The sequence below is a fragment of the Halichoeres trimaculatus genome, unplaced genomic scaffold (assembly GCF_033239565.1).
Source record: "Halichoeres trimaculatus isolate MK-OKI-2021-1 unplaced genomic scaffold, fHalTri1.1 fHalTri1_scaffold_19, whole genome shotgun sequence".
Taxonomy (NCBI): domain Eukaryota; kingdom Metazoa; phylum Chordata; class Actinopteri; order Labriformes; family Labridae; genus Halichoeres; species Halichoeres trimaculatus.
In genome coordinates this window covers 23192737-23209483 of record NW_027437197.1, presented here as the reverse complement: position 1 = coordinate 23209483, position 16747 = coordinate 23192737, and the positions used below count along the sequence as shown (strand labels likewise).

Genomic DNA, 16747 nt, shown 5'->3' with positions numbered 1-16747 from the left:
GATTCACGTAAAATGAAACTGTATAATGTTTTGGTTCCTAAATGCATCCGAGTGACTGTGAGAAAGTGGAAAAGTAGACAATTTTCCATGCTGGGCATGAACACAGCAATGCAAGGTTATACATTGAAAGATGAATATGTTAAATTGAAAAAATGAGATGTTATTGTTCAACAAACTGATATTTAGTAACACAAACACACACAAAAGAACTCAAAATTGGTGCCATTGAATACCGATACTGATTGCCAGATACCAGGCATTGGTACCTTACCATTTCAAATGTGAAAGGTACCCATCACTTTCAGAAATAAATAAAAGTAATGGCACAGCTCGCCCTATAGCTGGTCATGCAGAGGCTAAAATTCATCTCTTGGCCTCACAGTATAGAGTCTAGCATTTTCAATATGGCTGCTGTTGGCAATGGGCTTTAAAACTCTGTATCTAAAACAGAACGCTGACATCATAGAGACTATGTCCATCATAAACAGTCTATGGTTATAGTTTAATAACATTTACCAAGTTATGTACTGAACAAAATATACAAACACACAGTATCTGAAAAAGAGTGAAAGTCTCAAAACTAGAAATAGCTGTCATTACTAAAATGCAAGTAAGGCGCAATGTCTGATTTTGTCAACAGCATAATATTTCCAAACTTAGAACCAAGTATGAGTGACAGTGTTTCCAAGTGCCTGTCAGCCATCTGAAGTTTGAAAAATTTATGGCACACACATGACAGTTTGAAGGCGTATAGGTGACAGTGCATGGGTTGGTTTACTGATGCTGAAAAAGTAGTTAATGTGTAACTATGTCGAAGTGAAACAGCTTTTCAATATTTGCCACTTCCTGTGACCACTGTGTGTGAAAGGGTTAACTTTTGTTTTGCATTGTCAAGTCTGCAAGAAGAGCCAGGTGTGCGCTGAGGAATTTTGAGCCACAACTTGAAATGCTGCAGATACAGTCCAGACCCAAATATGACACACACGCATGCAAACAAACACCCAAACACACAATTAAATTGGATCCATTTTGTGTTAATATCTGTCCTTTCCCAAAGCTGGTTTAGCTGCTGTTGTCCATTAATATTTCATAAGGCCTTGTTATATCCTGCTTATGAATCTCAAGCATGGTGTTATTAAAAAATAATTACAAAAAAATTTCAAAGAGAGTGAAAGCAAACCATGCATTCTAAAGGCCACACCGTGGGCCAGCGCTCGGGATGGCCCTGGAGCTAAATTAAAATCCAGTAAATCATCCAGGCTTCATTTTTTGGCTGGATCATGCACATTTTTAAAGGAAACAAACTATAAAGAGGTGGGGGAGAAAAGGTTTTTAAGGTTATAAATAGGAGAGATCAGACAAGTTCATGAATTATGAAGGGTACAGTTCTTGACTGGAGAAATCAGGTGTGGAGGAAGTAAAAATAAAGAGTCAACCAAAGCGTGGACATGAATAACATCATGGTGTGTCAGATTTGTTTGGTCAGGGTGGCACAGAATGTTAAAAAACTGCAGAAAACCCCTTTAAAACATTCAGCTCCATTGTCATCCCTTGCACAAAAACCCAACTACTGGCTCTGAAAGTCTTCCTATCTCAGTCACACAGTAGTATTACAGAGCAATCAATTAACACCACGAACCACTGATGGCCCGTTCCGGACTTCAATTTAACATGCGCCTTCTTGCCATCCACATTAGTGGCTCACAAATGTGACAATATGAATGTCGTCCTTCAAAAAGAAAGTCCCACTTGCACCCTTCCTAGAGCAGTGAAATATTGAGTGTGACACGGGAGTAATTGCATGGGAAGTAATCAATTAGACACACAATTGAAGGAGACCTGAGGTCTGTGGGCTGCCAGGCAAGAGGCCTGACTGAATTCTGGTGATGTTCATTGAACCAATCACGCCTGCCCCCTGTGGCAGAATTGCTCTTTCTTCCCTGAGAAGTTGGCCGACGAATGCAAGTCTAGGGGATCAGAGAGGCAGCGATTTAATGCCCCCCCGCCCTACTCTCTCGGCGGTCCCTTGTCTGGAGGAAATACTGACTCAAATCGTCCCTTTCACCTTGCCCCATCCCATTCCTTCCCTTCTCCCCTCGCGCATAATCGTCACAAGACGCTGAACACGACAAGCTCAGCAGATGATAGCGTTCCTTCACTGAGATTCCCCCACCGCAGCAGGCTTTGAAGAAGACAGTCCAACTCAAGTACTAAAAGGGTGTACAGTACAAAACGGTACAAAAACATTACAGTGCCTGCTTTGGTATGAAAGGAATCAATGTGACAAATCAAGACAGCCAACTTAAATATGATGAGAGACACTTTGCCAAAGAAAGAGGGATAAAGAGGTGGAAGAAAGACAGAAAGTGGGAGAAATAAAGAGAGAGCAGATGGGCCATGAAGAAGTGGATAACGCCTTGGCGTAAAACACAGGCTTGTGTACATGCATGAGACGAGAGAGGATCATTCAGCAGATGGAGCCTCAGATTGGATGCTTCATTTTGGACGGATGCAGTGCAGGCGTAGGGTGGTTAGGAAAATGAATCAACAACACTAAACAAATCTGAAGGAGAAAAAGAGGATACTGAGTGAAATGAGGATAGGGAGGGGGTGGCAATAAAATGTGTTAAATCAGAAAGCTCATCTGTGTTGTGCTCCTTATTGAGGCTGTTATTATTTTGCCAGAGAAGCAGGCTGTAATTACCATGTGAAAGCAAAGAGTCTGGCCTGGGTTCATTGGAATCTCGGCGGAAGTGCTGAAAATGTTCGACTAAGTAGGATGGAAGCCACTGCCGGTCAAAATGTGTCAAAACACAGATTGGGAACTTTGTAAATGTCAAGAAGGCGGCCTGTTAAACCTTTCTATGCGTGGATATAGGAACAGAAGAGCACATTTGAAATCTTCCTTCGCTGCGTTTAGCTTTACCTCTGGGTAAAAACATGGAGAAACTTAAGCTCTGGGTTTTTGTCTTCGAGTGCAAGTTTATTCCTAACTGTGGCACTTTTGTCCCCACAAACTCCTTCCAAACAAACACCAGGGCTAAACTTTCCACACTGCCTCCAACATTTCTTATTCACTCCTATACACCCCCCTGCACAAACACCATCCCTCAACTTTTCCCTGCTTGACTGTGCCCTATATTTCATATTCATGAGGATAACTTAGCTAAGCTTGATTGAAAGGTGCATCGGAGGGAGTCCTATCCCTGCTCAGCCAGAAGGCCTCTTTCACCCCATCCTCCAGTTCTCTCAAATCCAGAGTCCATTTGCAGCTCACCGAGAGTGCACCAGAGAAATCAATAAGTGCGATGCCACAATATACTAGCAACAAATTGATTTCATCCTAAGGCAATTTCAGGCCAAGTAAAAGTGCGGGTGGGTTCTAGCTCTGAAGGGGTCTTTTACCGCGCCTCCTCTCGATTAGCCCCTTATGTAGTGAATTTTTATCCTCTTATAAATTGTTGCTCATGGATTATATGGATCATTTTGTACTCCTCATGGGAGCTGCTTGCAGAGGAATAGAGGACCAAGACGACAGCTGCGTCAAAGGCCTTGTCATGTATCAGACAGCCAGTCTCGGACTCACCACGGCTCTGAGAAAGGACAGAAAGATTCTGATCTGTGCAGCTTGGTGTAAAGGGCCAGACCTATCCTCATGGTTCAAGCTTATATCCTCCCTCTGCAGTACACTGAAGGAATATGACAACTGCAATAGAACGAACTAGGACACAAGTGACTCGTTACTCCACCCCCAGCAAGAGCATGTTAAACTGTCAGGACCATCTGTGCAAAATGCAGTGATATGTTAGACTCTCTGTGACAAGTTTCCTGTTACCAAGACAGAAGTTAGAATTCAAGGTCTTTAGAGGGCCAGAGTTGTGGAACTGATACTGAACAGCAATATCTCCCTCAAACTACAACCAACTAAATATGTTTTAATGAATACAAAATGCTCATAATGAAGAGGAATGATGTACTACAGCTGTGTGAAAGACTGTTTCTAGGGAAATTCGAGCCAGTCTTAAATGCAGTTGAAGTGATCAGACCGAAAACATTGTTCACGAAAACAACAACACTGAAATTAGCAGAATGCGCACCAGTTAATAAGCAACCAGGGCCAAAGAGAGTCGCTGCGTGTCATTTCACAGTTCACACTCCATCACACTCACACTCTCACATTTCCCTTCTGCCATGAAGCAGTTTACACCATGGCTTGGACCCACTCAAGTTTTTGAAAACACAGCAAGCAAACCCCAGGAATAAGCACAAGAACGAATGTGGAGGCTTGATAAAAGTTAGGTCTTGATGGTACAACAAAACCTCTGGCATGAGAGGAACTCAAAGAAAGCCAGACACTTTATAAGTCAGTTAACCCCATTAGAGTCACTGGCAACCCAAACCAACAACAGTCATGTCATGCAAAAAATAGGAAAGGAAGATGCAGGGATGAATGCACATGGTGGATGGCATGATTAAGAATCCAGCAAACTGATTCATATATATTTGATATGCTCTCATCAGTCATTTTATAAGGTTGCTTGCACCAGTTGGACTCCCCTTTGCCTTCAGAGGTGCCTTATTTTTTCTTGACAAAGGTGCTTGAAACAATCCTTGGTGGCTACGCTTAGATGCAGTCATTCACCCTCATATTCTGAATATTAGCAATAACTTGGTTGAACACTGCCTTGTAAACATCAATAAGCCTTTTTAAAAACCTGAATATGCTCATATTATGTTTTTTTAAAACACCACAACCACCCCTGGGTTCCTCCTTTTCTAACTCGAATATTTGGTCAAGTATATGTCAATGAGAGATCCTTACCGAAAGGAACATTAATTTGTGTTCTGCACATGTTCTTTTCGGAAAGTTTGCTATGCTGCTTCTGGTGTTGTTGCTCCTGCTGTTGCTATGGATACAGTAAGAAGAAGCGGAAATGCCGTGCATTGCGTTGTGATGTTCTCCGTGCGTACTGACGTTGTCTGTGCGTCACTGTTTTGATTGGGATACAATTTAAAAAGAAATAATGCTGTTTGCTTACACATGTAATCAAGTTATTCTGAATGTTACAGAAACTGGAATATTGGCCTGAACCCAAATACTGACTGCATTGAAACCAAGCAGCAACCTCTAGTCTAAGAAAATGAGACAAGGCTGGCCAGTACCAGAAGTTACACACACACCAAGCCGAAAAGAAGTGGTTTTACAACAGAAAAAAATGACCTATTAACAGCCTGGTTCCAAAAACATCTCCTTATCTGAATCTCCAGTTTCACTATTAACACACACTGTGTGATTGCGATTTTTTTTCTAATTTAGCGGTTCAGAGGATATTAAGATTGTGAACTTCCCCAATCAGAGGCACAGCTAAGGTCACGTGACTGACGGGCACCCTATAGCTGTACTCAAAGCCCATGTCACTTCCAATATAGCCACCACAGCCAATTTGCTTCAAAGTTCATTTCACAAACACATGAGTGACGTCACGGAGACCACATCCAATAATTATACAGTCTATGACGTAAACGTGGCCACAGATGCCATCACTTAAATCACCTTTCTACTCAGTTCTGATGCTCAATTTGACTTCAGCAGGTCATCTTGACCTTAACATGCCAAAATACATTGAGTCATTGCCATGTGACAGGCTGATTGGATATTTGCGTTAACCAGCAGTTGAACAGGTGCGCTTAATTAAGTGGCTGGTGAGTGTAGAATGAAGCTTTGTGCTAGTCCAGTATTTCTCAACCACTCCCGCCTGTCTAGTCTGGACTTTGTTTGGTCTGTCTTGATACCTAGAGGTTTTTAGATTGCCCTCCCTGGAAACTTGTAGCCTGCTGCTCAGCAAACCCAAGGAGCATCCTAATAGCCCAACCATCAGATATAACAGTGTTTCATTTTTACAAGAAATGACAAGATCAATAACCAGAATCTACCAACTGAATGTCATTAGAGTGTCTTTTTTTTTCAATGTTAGATCTGAATTGGAGTTTATTGCCATCTGATCCAGATAAATAAACGAGCCAGATAAAAGTTCACACACATAAAAAAAAAGTACTTTTTGACTTGTACATCTCCCTCAGGCAGTTCACACCAGTTGAAAAGTAGCAAATATTGAGCACCAGTGTCCAACTTCACCATGAGTTGTAGCACAAATGCTTTGAGCAATCATACCCACTCAAAAACAAAGTGAGACCACAGAAAGTAAATAAACTAGAGACCAATAAAAAAAATCCATCAGACTCCTGAAACTTCACTACACAGCAGCCTGTAACTGTTTTCATGGAGAACACAGTTAGAAGGGACAGTTGGAACCTAGTATGAAAACCACAGCGACTCACTGCCCTCAGTTAACAGGAGAGATGTCAGAGTGGGAAGGAAAGAGAAAATATTTTTCAGGTGGTTTATCTGTTTACTTATTTATATATATTTTGAGTGAATAAAAAGTCAGAATAAGTCTTGACATGGATTTTCTAGAGTTGGGGAAACTTATTCCAATAAGCCTTACTTTGTTGTGCATTTTACTGTTTATATTCACACCTTTTGTTTTAATTTTACTTCAATGGGGATTAAACTCCATGTTGATATAATTATAAGTGCCCCAACTGACTTCAGATATAACATATTGAATCTCATAGCAAATAACATATTGTTATGCTCCAGGCTTTGCTAGAAGATATTTTTTTCTTCAAGTGCAGGTGTCTGCTGTCGACGACAGTGTTCAGCTGTTTGCTCAGAGAATATAGTTGAGGTAGGCTAAAAGCTATTAAAGTCTGTAACTTTATGGTACCAACGACTGTATAATTTATGAATGTTGTCTCCTTGACATCACCCAAAGTTCTGAAGCTAAACGTAGACAGAGGCAATGTTGGAAATGCTGTTCTAATCCTCTACTTGCTCAGGTTTGGTTTAAGCAGGCATCCAGCCTCTTTACAGAAGGCTACAGGTGCCTGCCAGTCAGAAAAGTCAGTCATGCCCTTACGTGGGCAAAAATTACAAGTTTGATACAGAGTTTCTGAGTACAATGTGTGCCGACAGAGAAATGAGCTACTCAGACCCAAACCCTTTTTTTCTACAAAGATTAGCTTTTGTAAATGGGTGTCAGTGTGGGTTCAAGTGTCTCTAAAGCCAGCCTCAAGTGGACACTCAAAGAACTGCAGTGATATGCTTAATCTGTTTTAACCTTCTTTTTTTCCCCCAATTTTATTTTGTTTTGTTGCATAATATTATTTTTATCTGCTTTTTACTTGAATTTTAATTGTTTTTTTTTTTTAGTATGTTTTTCTCTGTAAAGCACTTTGAATTGTCTTGCTGAAATCTGCTATATAATAAACTTGCTTTGCCTTGCCTTGCTTCCATTTGTACAGTACTAGTACTATCTACATAACTTTCAATAAGATTCATTTTTCAGGCATGGGCTGAATAGAATTAAAAGGTAGACCCACTTTTGTCTGAGCCTGTTGCTTTCTGAAGTGGAGATTTGAAGCCTTAATAACAGCAGTCGCAACATTCAAAATGATCTCTCAACCTTTCAATCTATTTATTTTTTTTTTTATTTGGTACTTTTGGTTTGGCAAGAGGCAGAGAAGTGGAAATAAGAAATAGTTGTTTGCCTCTCAGTCAAGTCATCCAGGCCCCTAAAGTGTTGGTTAGAGGAATGAGCTATATAGGCTGAATTTACCTTTTTGAACCAGGCTGTAAACATGTTTATTTTGGCTGAAAAGATGGGCTTGATGTTGGTGACTTCGAGTGCTCTTAGAGCCAGCCAAAAGTGGACACTCAAGGAAAAACAGTTTTTAAGCTCTTCTTGAGTCTGCAGTTCTCAGGACCAGAAGCTGTTGTTTGATTCACAACTTCACGACCAGTTGAAGCATTGCAGCAACTACTGTTTGTATTTCTCAAGAAATCCTGGGTGTGATTTGAAAGAGAGGTACAGCACTGTAGGTACACGGGTTTTAAAGGTCCCATATCATGACAAAATCACTTTATCAAGTCATTTAGTGAAATTTGTGGGTCTTTGTCTTTCCTCCCAGCCCACAAAATGTGATATCTAATGACAAAACCTGTACTTAGTAGTTCTTGTGAATGTAAAATCCTGACCTAAAACGAGCTTTTTGGATTTTGGGGATTTGCCGACGTCAGCGATTCCCTTTTTTGACCAATTAGGAGCAAGTCTGACCTGATTGGTCCAACAGAGCCCACTCCCCTCCCCGCTGCTGGAGAGAAATCTCTCCAGCAGCGGGGAGGAGAGTGCCAAAGTTGAAGAGCCATCACTGCTTTGTTTTTGGCTGTAAACAGCCACATAGTTCCATCAAGCTCAAGCTTCCCATCTCGGAAGAAGACAAGACTAAGTGGCTAGAGTTCATTTATCAGGGAAATGTGCCAGCTACACTCAGTAAAACTGTGCATGTGTGTGCTAGTCACTTCACGGCCGACTGCTTTTCCAACTTTGGACAGTACAACAGAGGGCTAGCGAATAGACTGGTCCTGAATCCAGGCACATTACCAACCATCCGCCAACAAACCTCGGACCCTGGAAATGTGAGTCTTTTAAATGCTGTGTGCTGTGGAGCAGATGTAAGAGCTTTTCCTCAGTGTCCCCCCTGTCTCTGTGTTAGCTTCAGGATGCTAAGTTTAGCTGTGGTTATCCTGTTGTTTTAGGCCTGTAATGTTACAGTAAACGAGCTTTGCTGTTTTCTAAACATTGTGCACTCGGAGCTCGTGGCACCGCTCTCAGTGACGCTGAAGAGCGTTCTGAACAGAGGGGCTATGAGAGCCTGGAAACAATGCTGCTGTGCTTGATTTATTGGCTTTTTGGACCAAAACATGTTACTACCATTTCATGAAGACATCAATGATCCATATTAAACTGTAGAAAATGAGCAGGAGATGGGACCTTTAAAATGAACCACACAGTGCTCCTCGGGTCTGTCGACTCCTGTATTTTAGAGTATTCCTGTTAAACTTCTGTTGCTGCCTCAGACGTCAGTTGAGTGGCAGACGGCTTCACCAGCTTTGCTTATGTGATGGTTATACTGAGTGTAAACGCACTAAATTGGCCATGTAAAAGAGGATAATAGTCGGGGGGCAAAGCATTTTGTAACTACCAGTTTAGTCAGAAACGATAATCTGCTTTGGTGCTGGCCCTCTGATTATCTCTCTAACACAGGCAGGAGATTCCTATCAAAACTTGATCTGCTTTCCAGTATTTAGAGGAGACGGTTTTGATATCGAAGGACACATTTTTAGAGGCTTTACCATCAAGTTAGCAGAGTCTATTCTCTTCTTCTGTTCAGTTTTACTTGTTAGCGAGATGAAAAATTCTGGGGTGAAACACAAACAGTCAGAGTTATGAAGTAGAGCAGATTCAGGCCATGACTGTTGTGCATAACTTCCCCTCCACTTCATGGCTCCAGGCCACGGATGGCACATCAAACAGCAGCTTCTCACAGAGTCCAGCCCGGGCTCCCTGAGCACTGGCTTCAACTTGGCACCACAATGAAGAGATTGGCTTTGCAAAAGGAAAACAAAAACAAAAAAAAAGATGAAGAAGAAGAAGGCTGGTGGTGGTTGTGGTGGTGGACGAATGCAATTCCCAAAGTATGGAAGCAGCTCACAGGAGGAATACAAAGATGGATGACAACACACAAAGTTGTACTGCTGCAGCACAGCCACTCATGGATGGCTGTGTTGTTTCCTCTGATTTTGGAGGATTGGGGAAGGAAGAGTTAAAGAGAACAATAAAAGACGACTGAATTATTTAGGCAGCGGGTTTGGAAGCTGCAAAGACAAGCTTGGTGCCAAGCTGCCCCCGTACAAATCTAAATGAATTTAAGTCTCTGAATTCATCCAAACCTCTCAGAAAACAAAGATTTTTTAAACTTAAGTCCAACCTGACGACATGTGCTTCTTGTGTTGCACTTCTATCTTCCTGACACACTTATATTCACGATTTTATATAAAACATTTCAACACATTTGCTTTATTGCTCACGCTAAATCATTGGGTGGAAATAAGCTTCAGCGCACTTTGTCCCAGCAGTCAAGCCTGACTGAGCTGAGAACTCATCCCCATCGAGAATTAGGCAGCAGAATTCATTTCAGAGCACATTTTACTGACAGTCTTCATCAACCAGGACATGCATGGCACTTTGCGGTGCGACTGAATAAATAATTCAAATCTCATTCCTCATGCTTCCCTACATGTAAAAGATAATAAGAGAAATTATTTATGTTATGATGGCACTGCAGGGCAGGAAATAGAAAAAACAGCAGGGCCTGCACCTTGGGACTAAACACATCTGACCACCACATACTGATAACACTTCTATTTGATGCTATTCAAAGAAAACACACATTATTTCTCTTATTTTCGCTCACTTAGAAGATTTGTGAGGTTGGATTGAGCTTCAAAGTGGGTAAATAAACCCTCTGACCTGATGTTTCACATATTTCGAGCTGGGCTTGGCTCTTGTATGCCCCACTTAGTCCTGTATCAGAAGAGCCGTGCATCTTTTTTGCAAGTCAAGAGCTTTATTTTTCTCTGACCTTGGGGTCAGGGCGCCTGGAGGGAAACCAAGCTCTATCAGGTTTCATTGTTCATAAAGAAGCAGGGCCGCCCACGCAGCGTTTTCCTACTTAGTCTGCTGTTTATCAGCAATCAGATTCACTGCCTTTCACAAGTTCTGAGGAAACACGCTCAAGTCAACTGCTGAGTGTCAAGCCCGTCTTCTTTTGTGTGATATGGATGAAAAGACAGAAACAACAGTGGATACACAAAAGTCTTCTTTTATATGAAAAGTCAGCATCATCCTCTCAGTGTGAAAGGGTTAAAAATTTTTAGTTCCATGGCGGTTGCATGGAAATATTTTACAGACGCACACTGCCAAATACAGATGTTTAGCTCTTATAAATATTTCCCAAAATGATCTACCATGCTGAGTTCAAAGGGTTAAATGTGGATTTAAATAATGCAGATCCAGAAAAAAAAGTACAGTATGGACCCAATTATAAGACAAGGTTTTTTTCAATTCAAATAATGTGAAAAGTGCTCTTATAACTGGGGTCTAATCATTGACACATGCTGATAGTTATCTAGGGTCGCTATACAACCGCAACAGCAGAGAGTGTTAGCTATTTTAAACCAGAAACCTCACTGTGGCTGTGGTTATCTGTCAATCACAGCAGAGATGCAGTTACAGGAGAAGAGACATAAGCTGCGTTTCCATTACACTTTTTCGCAAAATAAAAGTGATATTTCTGAAGTTTCGATAAAGACCAATTTCACCTTGCTGGTGTTTCCATTACGACCAGAAGTGCACACAACTTTAGTAAAGTAAGACATTATGTCCATTAGACGCTGCACTCATGATGATGCAGATTCTTGAACATTTGTGTTTTTATTCACTGCTCAAACTGTCGGCCGTGAAAACAGGCAACTCAAAACAGGAACAAAACACTGAATGAAGATCATCATCTCCAACTCACATACTCTCACTCATGCACACAGACCTCCGCCCCTCCCTGCTGCTGCTGCTCTCTGGCCCGCTCCTGCCAGAGTCTGTTTATGTGGCAGTGGACACATACAAGGAGGTGAGGGAGGTGCGTTGTAATGACAGTGTGACGTTTTTGTGAAAAAGGTGTTTTTGTGAGAAACTTCAATATCGAAACTTCTGAAAAACCACCTCATCAGAGCATACAAACCTCTATCAAAATTTGAGCGTTTTTTTTTTTTTTTTTTAATGTGGCATTCCCATTACAATTTTTTAATGTGTTTTTTTTACGTTTTGTGCAATTCTGGGCGTAAAGGAAACACAGCTATAGAGAAGTGCGCTGACTGTCTAGAAAAAAATGGACCAAAAGTTGGATGAGTTAACAGACAACTGAGGAAGAGTTATCATTATGAGTTAAGATTATGATAGCCATATCCAAGTCATATCAATGTTGAAGATTCCACTTCCAAGAAGTCTGTTCAAAAAACTGTGAAATGTAAAAGAAAAGCTTATCGTGGTCCTCTATGCAGCTGTTATCAAGAGATAGATGAGAGTATGTGCGAGTTTGTTTCTGCCCATTACCAGAGCTGTCATCAGAAATACATTTAAAACATAAATCTATCGCCACAAATGAAAGCGGACTCTAACTATTATCCCAATAATTGTCTCAGAGTTTCAATACAAATAGCAACAAAGTAAATTTTGGTTTGCAGTCTTTTTCTGGAGATCGATCATGAAAAGATTAGGGGGGGGGGGTGCCATATAATTGGGATTATTCTTTATTCAGGTCAGTGCGGTATACTGTTTTCAATCACACAATCCAAGTTTGGATTTTAAACATTTAATCAATTCCTGTAGCTTCAGGGCCTGTGTCCACTGACTGGGCTGGAAGTGTCCACAACCTCAGTTTTGATAATTGCCCGACCGATAAATTGATCTAAATTTTTCTGTGTGCTTAGAATTTGCTACAGTTCAAGAAGAAAGAAAAAAGTAGTTATCTAGTATTACAAAGAAAAGAAGTATAATCGAGTAGAGTAGAGTAGAGTAGAACTTCAACGTCCCAGAGAGGCAATTCATTTTGCAGACAGTAGTCAGCAAAATAAAAAAAACAATACTCAGACACAAATACATCAGACACAACACTGCACAAAATCCAGGCACTGCCCACACATAGATCAGTGGTTACAGATGATTCAAGAAGCCAACAGCGGACAGAATAAAAGACAGTCCCTATCTGTTTGAACTGCACCTGGGAAGACTGAACCTTTTTCCAGATGGCAGCATCTGAAACTCCTCATGTAAAGGATGCTGGGGTCCATAACTTTAGCCATTGCTGCCTTTAATGTCAAAACCAGAAACCCTCCCTCTTCTTGATTCTGATTGGATGTTGAGGAAGAAGTGACACTGATGAGCAGGGATGTGTTCAAAATATTAAACTACTTTTAGCTGAAACAAAAATAGCTCTTTTCAGTCTTTGGGTACCAACCACTGAAAAAGCCAAATAGCATTGGTCAACAAGCCCTTCCTTCCCCAAACAATGCAATTAGTGGACACAGGCCCTTGATTTGATCAGATTACTTTTAAACAACAAGGCTCTTTGCTTTGGAAGGAACCTTACTTGGCGCAACATGCAGTTCCTATGAGAAGAGCTCAGCTGTGTGCATGTTTTTGAATCTTAAACTTCAAAGATAGTGCTTTAAAACCAGGTAATGACGCTTCTGAAAGAGGGTTCGATGGGTTTAAACTACGTAATGGTGCTATTGAAAGACTGCTGAGACGTTTCAGGGAAGAGTAAGTGGGGTATCATTTAAATCCACCTCGTAGCTGTTGCCTACATAAAGGCTTTAAAAAATCACGGTGAATAGCTTTACTATTCGTATTAGGTTTATTAACCCAGACTGACCCCATCTACTTTTAACTCAAACCTGTTAGGAGTTCCTGAGAGTCTTGGAATGAGAGGACAGAAATTTGTTTAACACACAGGCAGTCACGAGTGGAGACACTGAAGCATGTCATGATGAGCGTTTGATCTCTGATACTCGTGAAAGCAACTTTCTCAAAACATGGCCTGAGCTGTGACTTTACAGGTCACTTCTCCAGACACTCTCCCAATACTCACAAACACACACACACTCAAAAACAAACACACATCAAAACAGCCAGCAGACAAAGTAACCAGAAAAAAAAAATACCTGTGAGGTTTTTTAATCCCAGCTGACGCAGGCCGAAGTTTCCATCCCGTCTGTAGTTCAGGAAGATGGCGAGGGAGTAGCGGTCCTCGTACAGCTTAGTTCCTCGGATGATCCTTAAGTTCTCCAAAGGCAGGTAGTCAAACTGGTTGAGGGCCACCAACACGTAACCGGTCACTTCTCGGATAGACTGTGAAGAGAATTATAAGTGTTTCAGTGTTAGTGATATGGTTGCATAAGAAAAGCACCTGTTAAATTCAAGACTGAAAAAAAAACCACAAATTAATCTTGATGAGTTGATCGGAAAAAGTCACCATAGGCAACAGAGCTTATGCATGGCCGACCATGCAAACTTTTTGACTCAGGGGGAAGGAAAACAGCACGCAATTTCAAAAGCTTATGAAATGAAAGATTTTGCCTTGGTTCCTTCCACATTGTTCACAACGTTGATTGAAGAAAAAAAAAAGTCAAATTAAAAAAAAAACAAACAAAAAAAAACTTCTGTCTGAGTGCTTTTTTTTCCACTCACAAAAAGCTGTTTACACGATGTAGTTTCAAATTTCAAGCCTGCTGTCAGTAAGTGGAAGTGACAGAAAGAGTGAAAGCACTTACCACCAGCTCATCCTGACAACTCTGTGCCTATCTGCCCTGTAGGAGCTGAATAACTTGTCCCGTGTGGTGAAATTAGGCCTTAAAACATGACCTGTTTGTGAACTTGTGTTGTGCTTCTAAATGTTACAGTTTGTTCCAGTTCCTTTTTCTTTTCTGCAGGCATACAAAACACTGAGTTCATCCGGAGCTGCACATTTTTTGTCAACTATTTCCTGACTGTACTCTGCCACGTTTTGATTCAAAATTTAACAGCAAATTGCTTTTTTTGGTGGTGGGGCTTAAACTTTGTTTCACCACAAAGTAATTCAGTTTCAGCCTCAGTCAGGAAGCCATATCCTCGCATATGTTTCCTGAACGTCCCTTTATTTTACAAAAACAATGGAAAACTGAAAATTACATTTAAAAGATAGTTTGATGTTAGTCTGCTTCTTCGGTACATATAGAGGCTTTTCTCTTTTACAAAATCATTTGCTTTCTTTGTCAAGTGATTTCCCCATAAAAAAACAATACAAAAAATGATTAAAATAAAAACAAAACAAAAAAAATACAATATTTCTTTGATTGCTAATAAGAAAAGTTAATTTCAACCTGATTTTTTGTTTTCTTTTCTTTCCTTTTTTTTCCCCTTTTTTTGTCCCGACCGCAAAAGTCGCATAAAGTGATTTCATGCACAACATTATCATTAACATAAAAGCTTCTCGAACATTGAAACATAAATTTAATCAGAATCTGCTTTCAACATATTATGCTAATGTTAATGAAATTATTGGAAGGGGCATTTTGTTTAAAAAAAAAAAAAAGATAATTCTGACTGATTGCTTTCTAAGGTCGTAATTGTTCATTATCCTCGTTTTTATTATAATCTGCATCTTAATCAGACTTTTCTGAAGTTCTCATCATGTCATGTATCATACATTCATTCACTTCTGCAGCACTGTTTAGCTTAACCTGGCATTGCATTCAGGAGAACGTTGAAAACCATGAAAGATTTAGGGCCTGTCTCCACTAGCTACATTTTTCAATAGTTCCTGTTTTCTGTGTTCCCAGCAAACAGTTGACAGCTGTTCTCTGACAGCATCCTCAGTTGAAAAAAGTCCAACTTTTAAAGCACTGTCAAGCCTGTCAATGTCACTACTCCCTATAGGTCCGATCAAACTGACAACACTGAAGAAATCGGACTCATTTTTTTAATGGTACTGGTTGAAGGTCCATAGCTGCAGCTAATGAAAGGCCCTTTTCTATTATGTAATTTCTTTTCTTCAATCAGTCAGACAGCTGCAGCTGGTTCAGACCGTGGCTGCTCCAGTCCTTACTAAGACCAAGAAAGTAGATCACATCAGAGGATGGACTTTAAAACACTTCTGTTGGTTTACAGAGCTCTGAATGGATTAGGGCCAGATTATATCAATAGCCACGTATACATGGGCCCAAATATTCCGCTTGCATTCAGTTTATTTGCTCAAACAGAAATAATTTAACCTTGGTACACACCTCATTCTGAAAGAAATGAGCCAATCTGAATGGACATTTAATCTGTTTCACAGGGGTGGAATATTTCTTTCCCAAAACTGATTGAGGTATCATGTATCCACTCAAATGGAAAGTTGTCAGGGTGCGTTCTTTCAGCGCATGCTCAGATATGACGTAAGACACAACTAGTAATGTTCATCAATTTGTTTAAGTTTGTTTGCGCATGCCCCATTGACTATTTGGTTTGGTTATATTGACCAGGGATTGGAATATTCCTTTCCATGTATACTATTGTTTTCTCAGAAAAGTCATTCAGAAAGATTCCATTGGGAAAGACCTCATGTAACCGTGGCTACTGATCTTTTGATCCCGTATGAAGCATCAAGACCATTTAGGTCATCTGGATCAGGTCTGCTTTCAGTCCCTAGAGTCAGAACCAAACATGCAGAGGCAGTATTCAGCTTCTATGCTCCAAATATCTGGAACAAACTGCCAGAAAATACCAGGTCTGCTGAAACTCTGAGCTCCTTTGAATCCAGATTGAAGACTCATCTTTTTACAGCTGCCTTTTATTAGAGCATTTCAACAAATTATTTTAATTACTTTTCTTTTCTTAAAAAAATAAAATAAAATAAAAAAATTGCACATTTTTGCAACTCTTGCATCTCTTATCTTAAAATCTGTTCTAACTTTTTAATCTAATTTCATTTTTTCTATCTTATTATTTTAATCTGCCTTTTAATTAATTCTTTAAATGTGTTCTGTCTGTAAAGCACTTTGAATGGCCTTGCTGAAATGTGCCATATCTATAAACGTGCCTTGCCTTTCCTTTTCTTTACATTTGTGAAATTGTAAGAAGAAAAGCAATTATTGAGCATATAGTACTATATGTGAAAGTGAAAGTGCTGTGAGACAACTTTAATAACCTGTTACAGTAAGTGGCAGTGAGGATTGTTCTAAAATTGAGGCTATAGGCACTGACGGCAT

The 16747-nt window shown here is 40.3% G+C and overlaps 1 protein-coding gene across 2 annotated transcripts in view; it reads right to left on the bottom strand.

Moving 5' to 3' along the window:
• The window catches only part of erbb4b (erb-b2 receptor tyrosine kinase 4b), a 525535-nt gene that overhangs the window by 217687 nt on the left and 291101 nt on the right, over positions 1–16747 (bottom strand). For both annotated transcript variants that reach the window (XM_074694273.1, XM_074694274.1), the window contains exon 3: positions 13682–13868. In XM_074694273.1, the coding sequence (XP_074550374.1) occupies positions 13682–13868 (187 nt within the window). The remainder of the gene's footprint in view (positions 1–13681; positions 13869–16747) is intronic.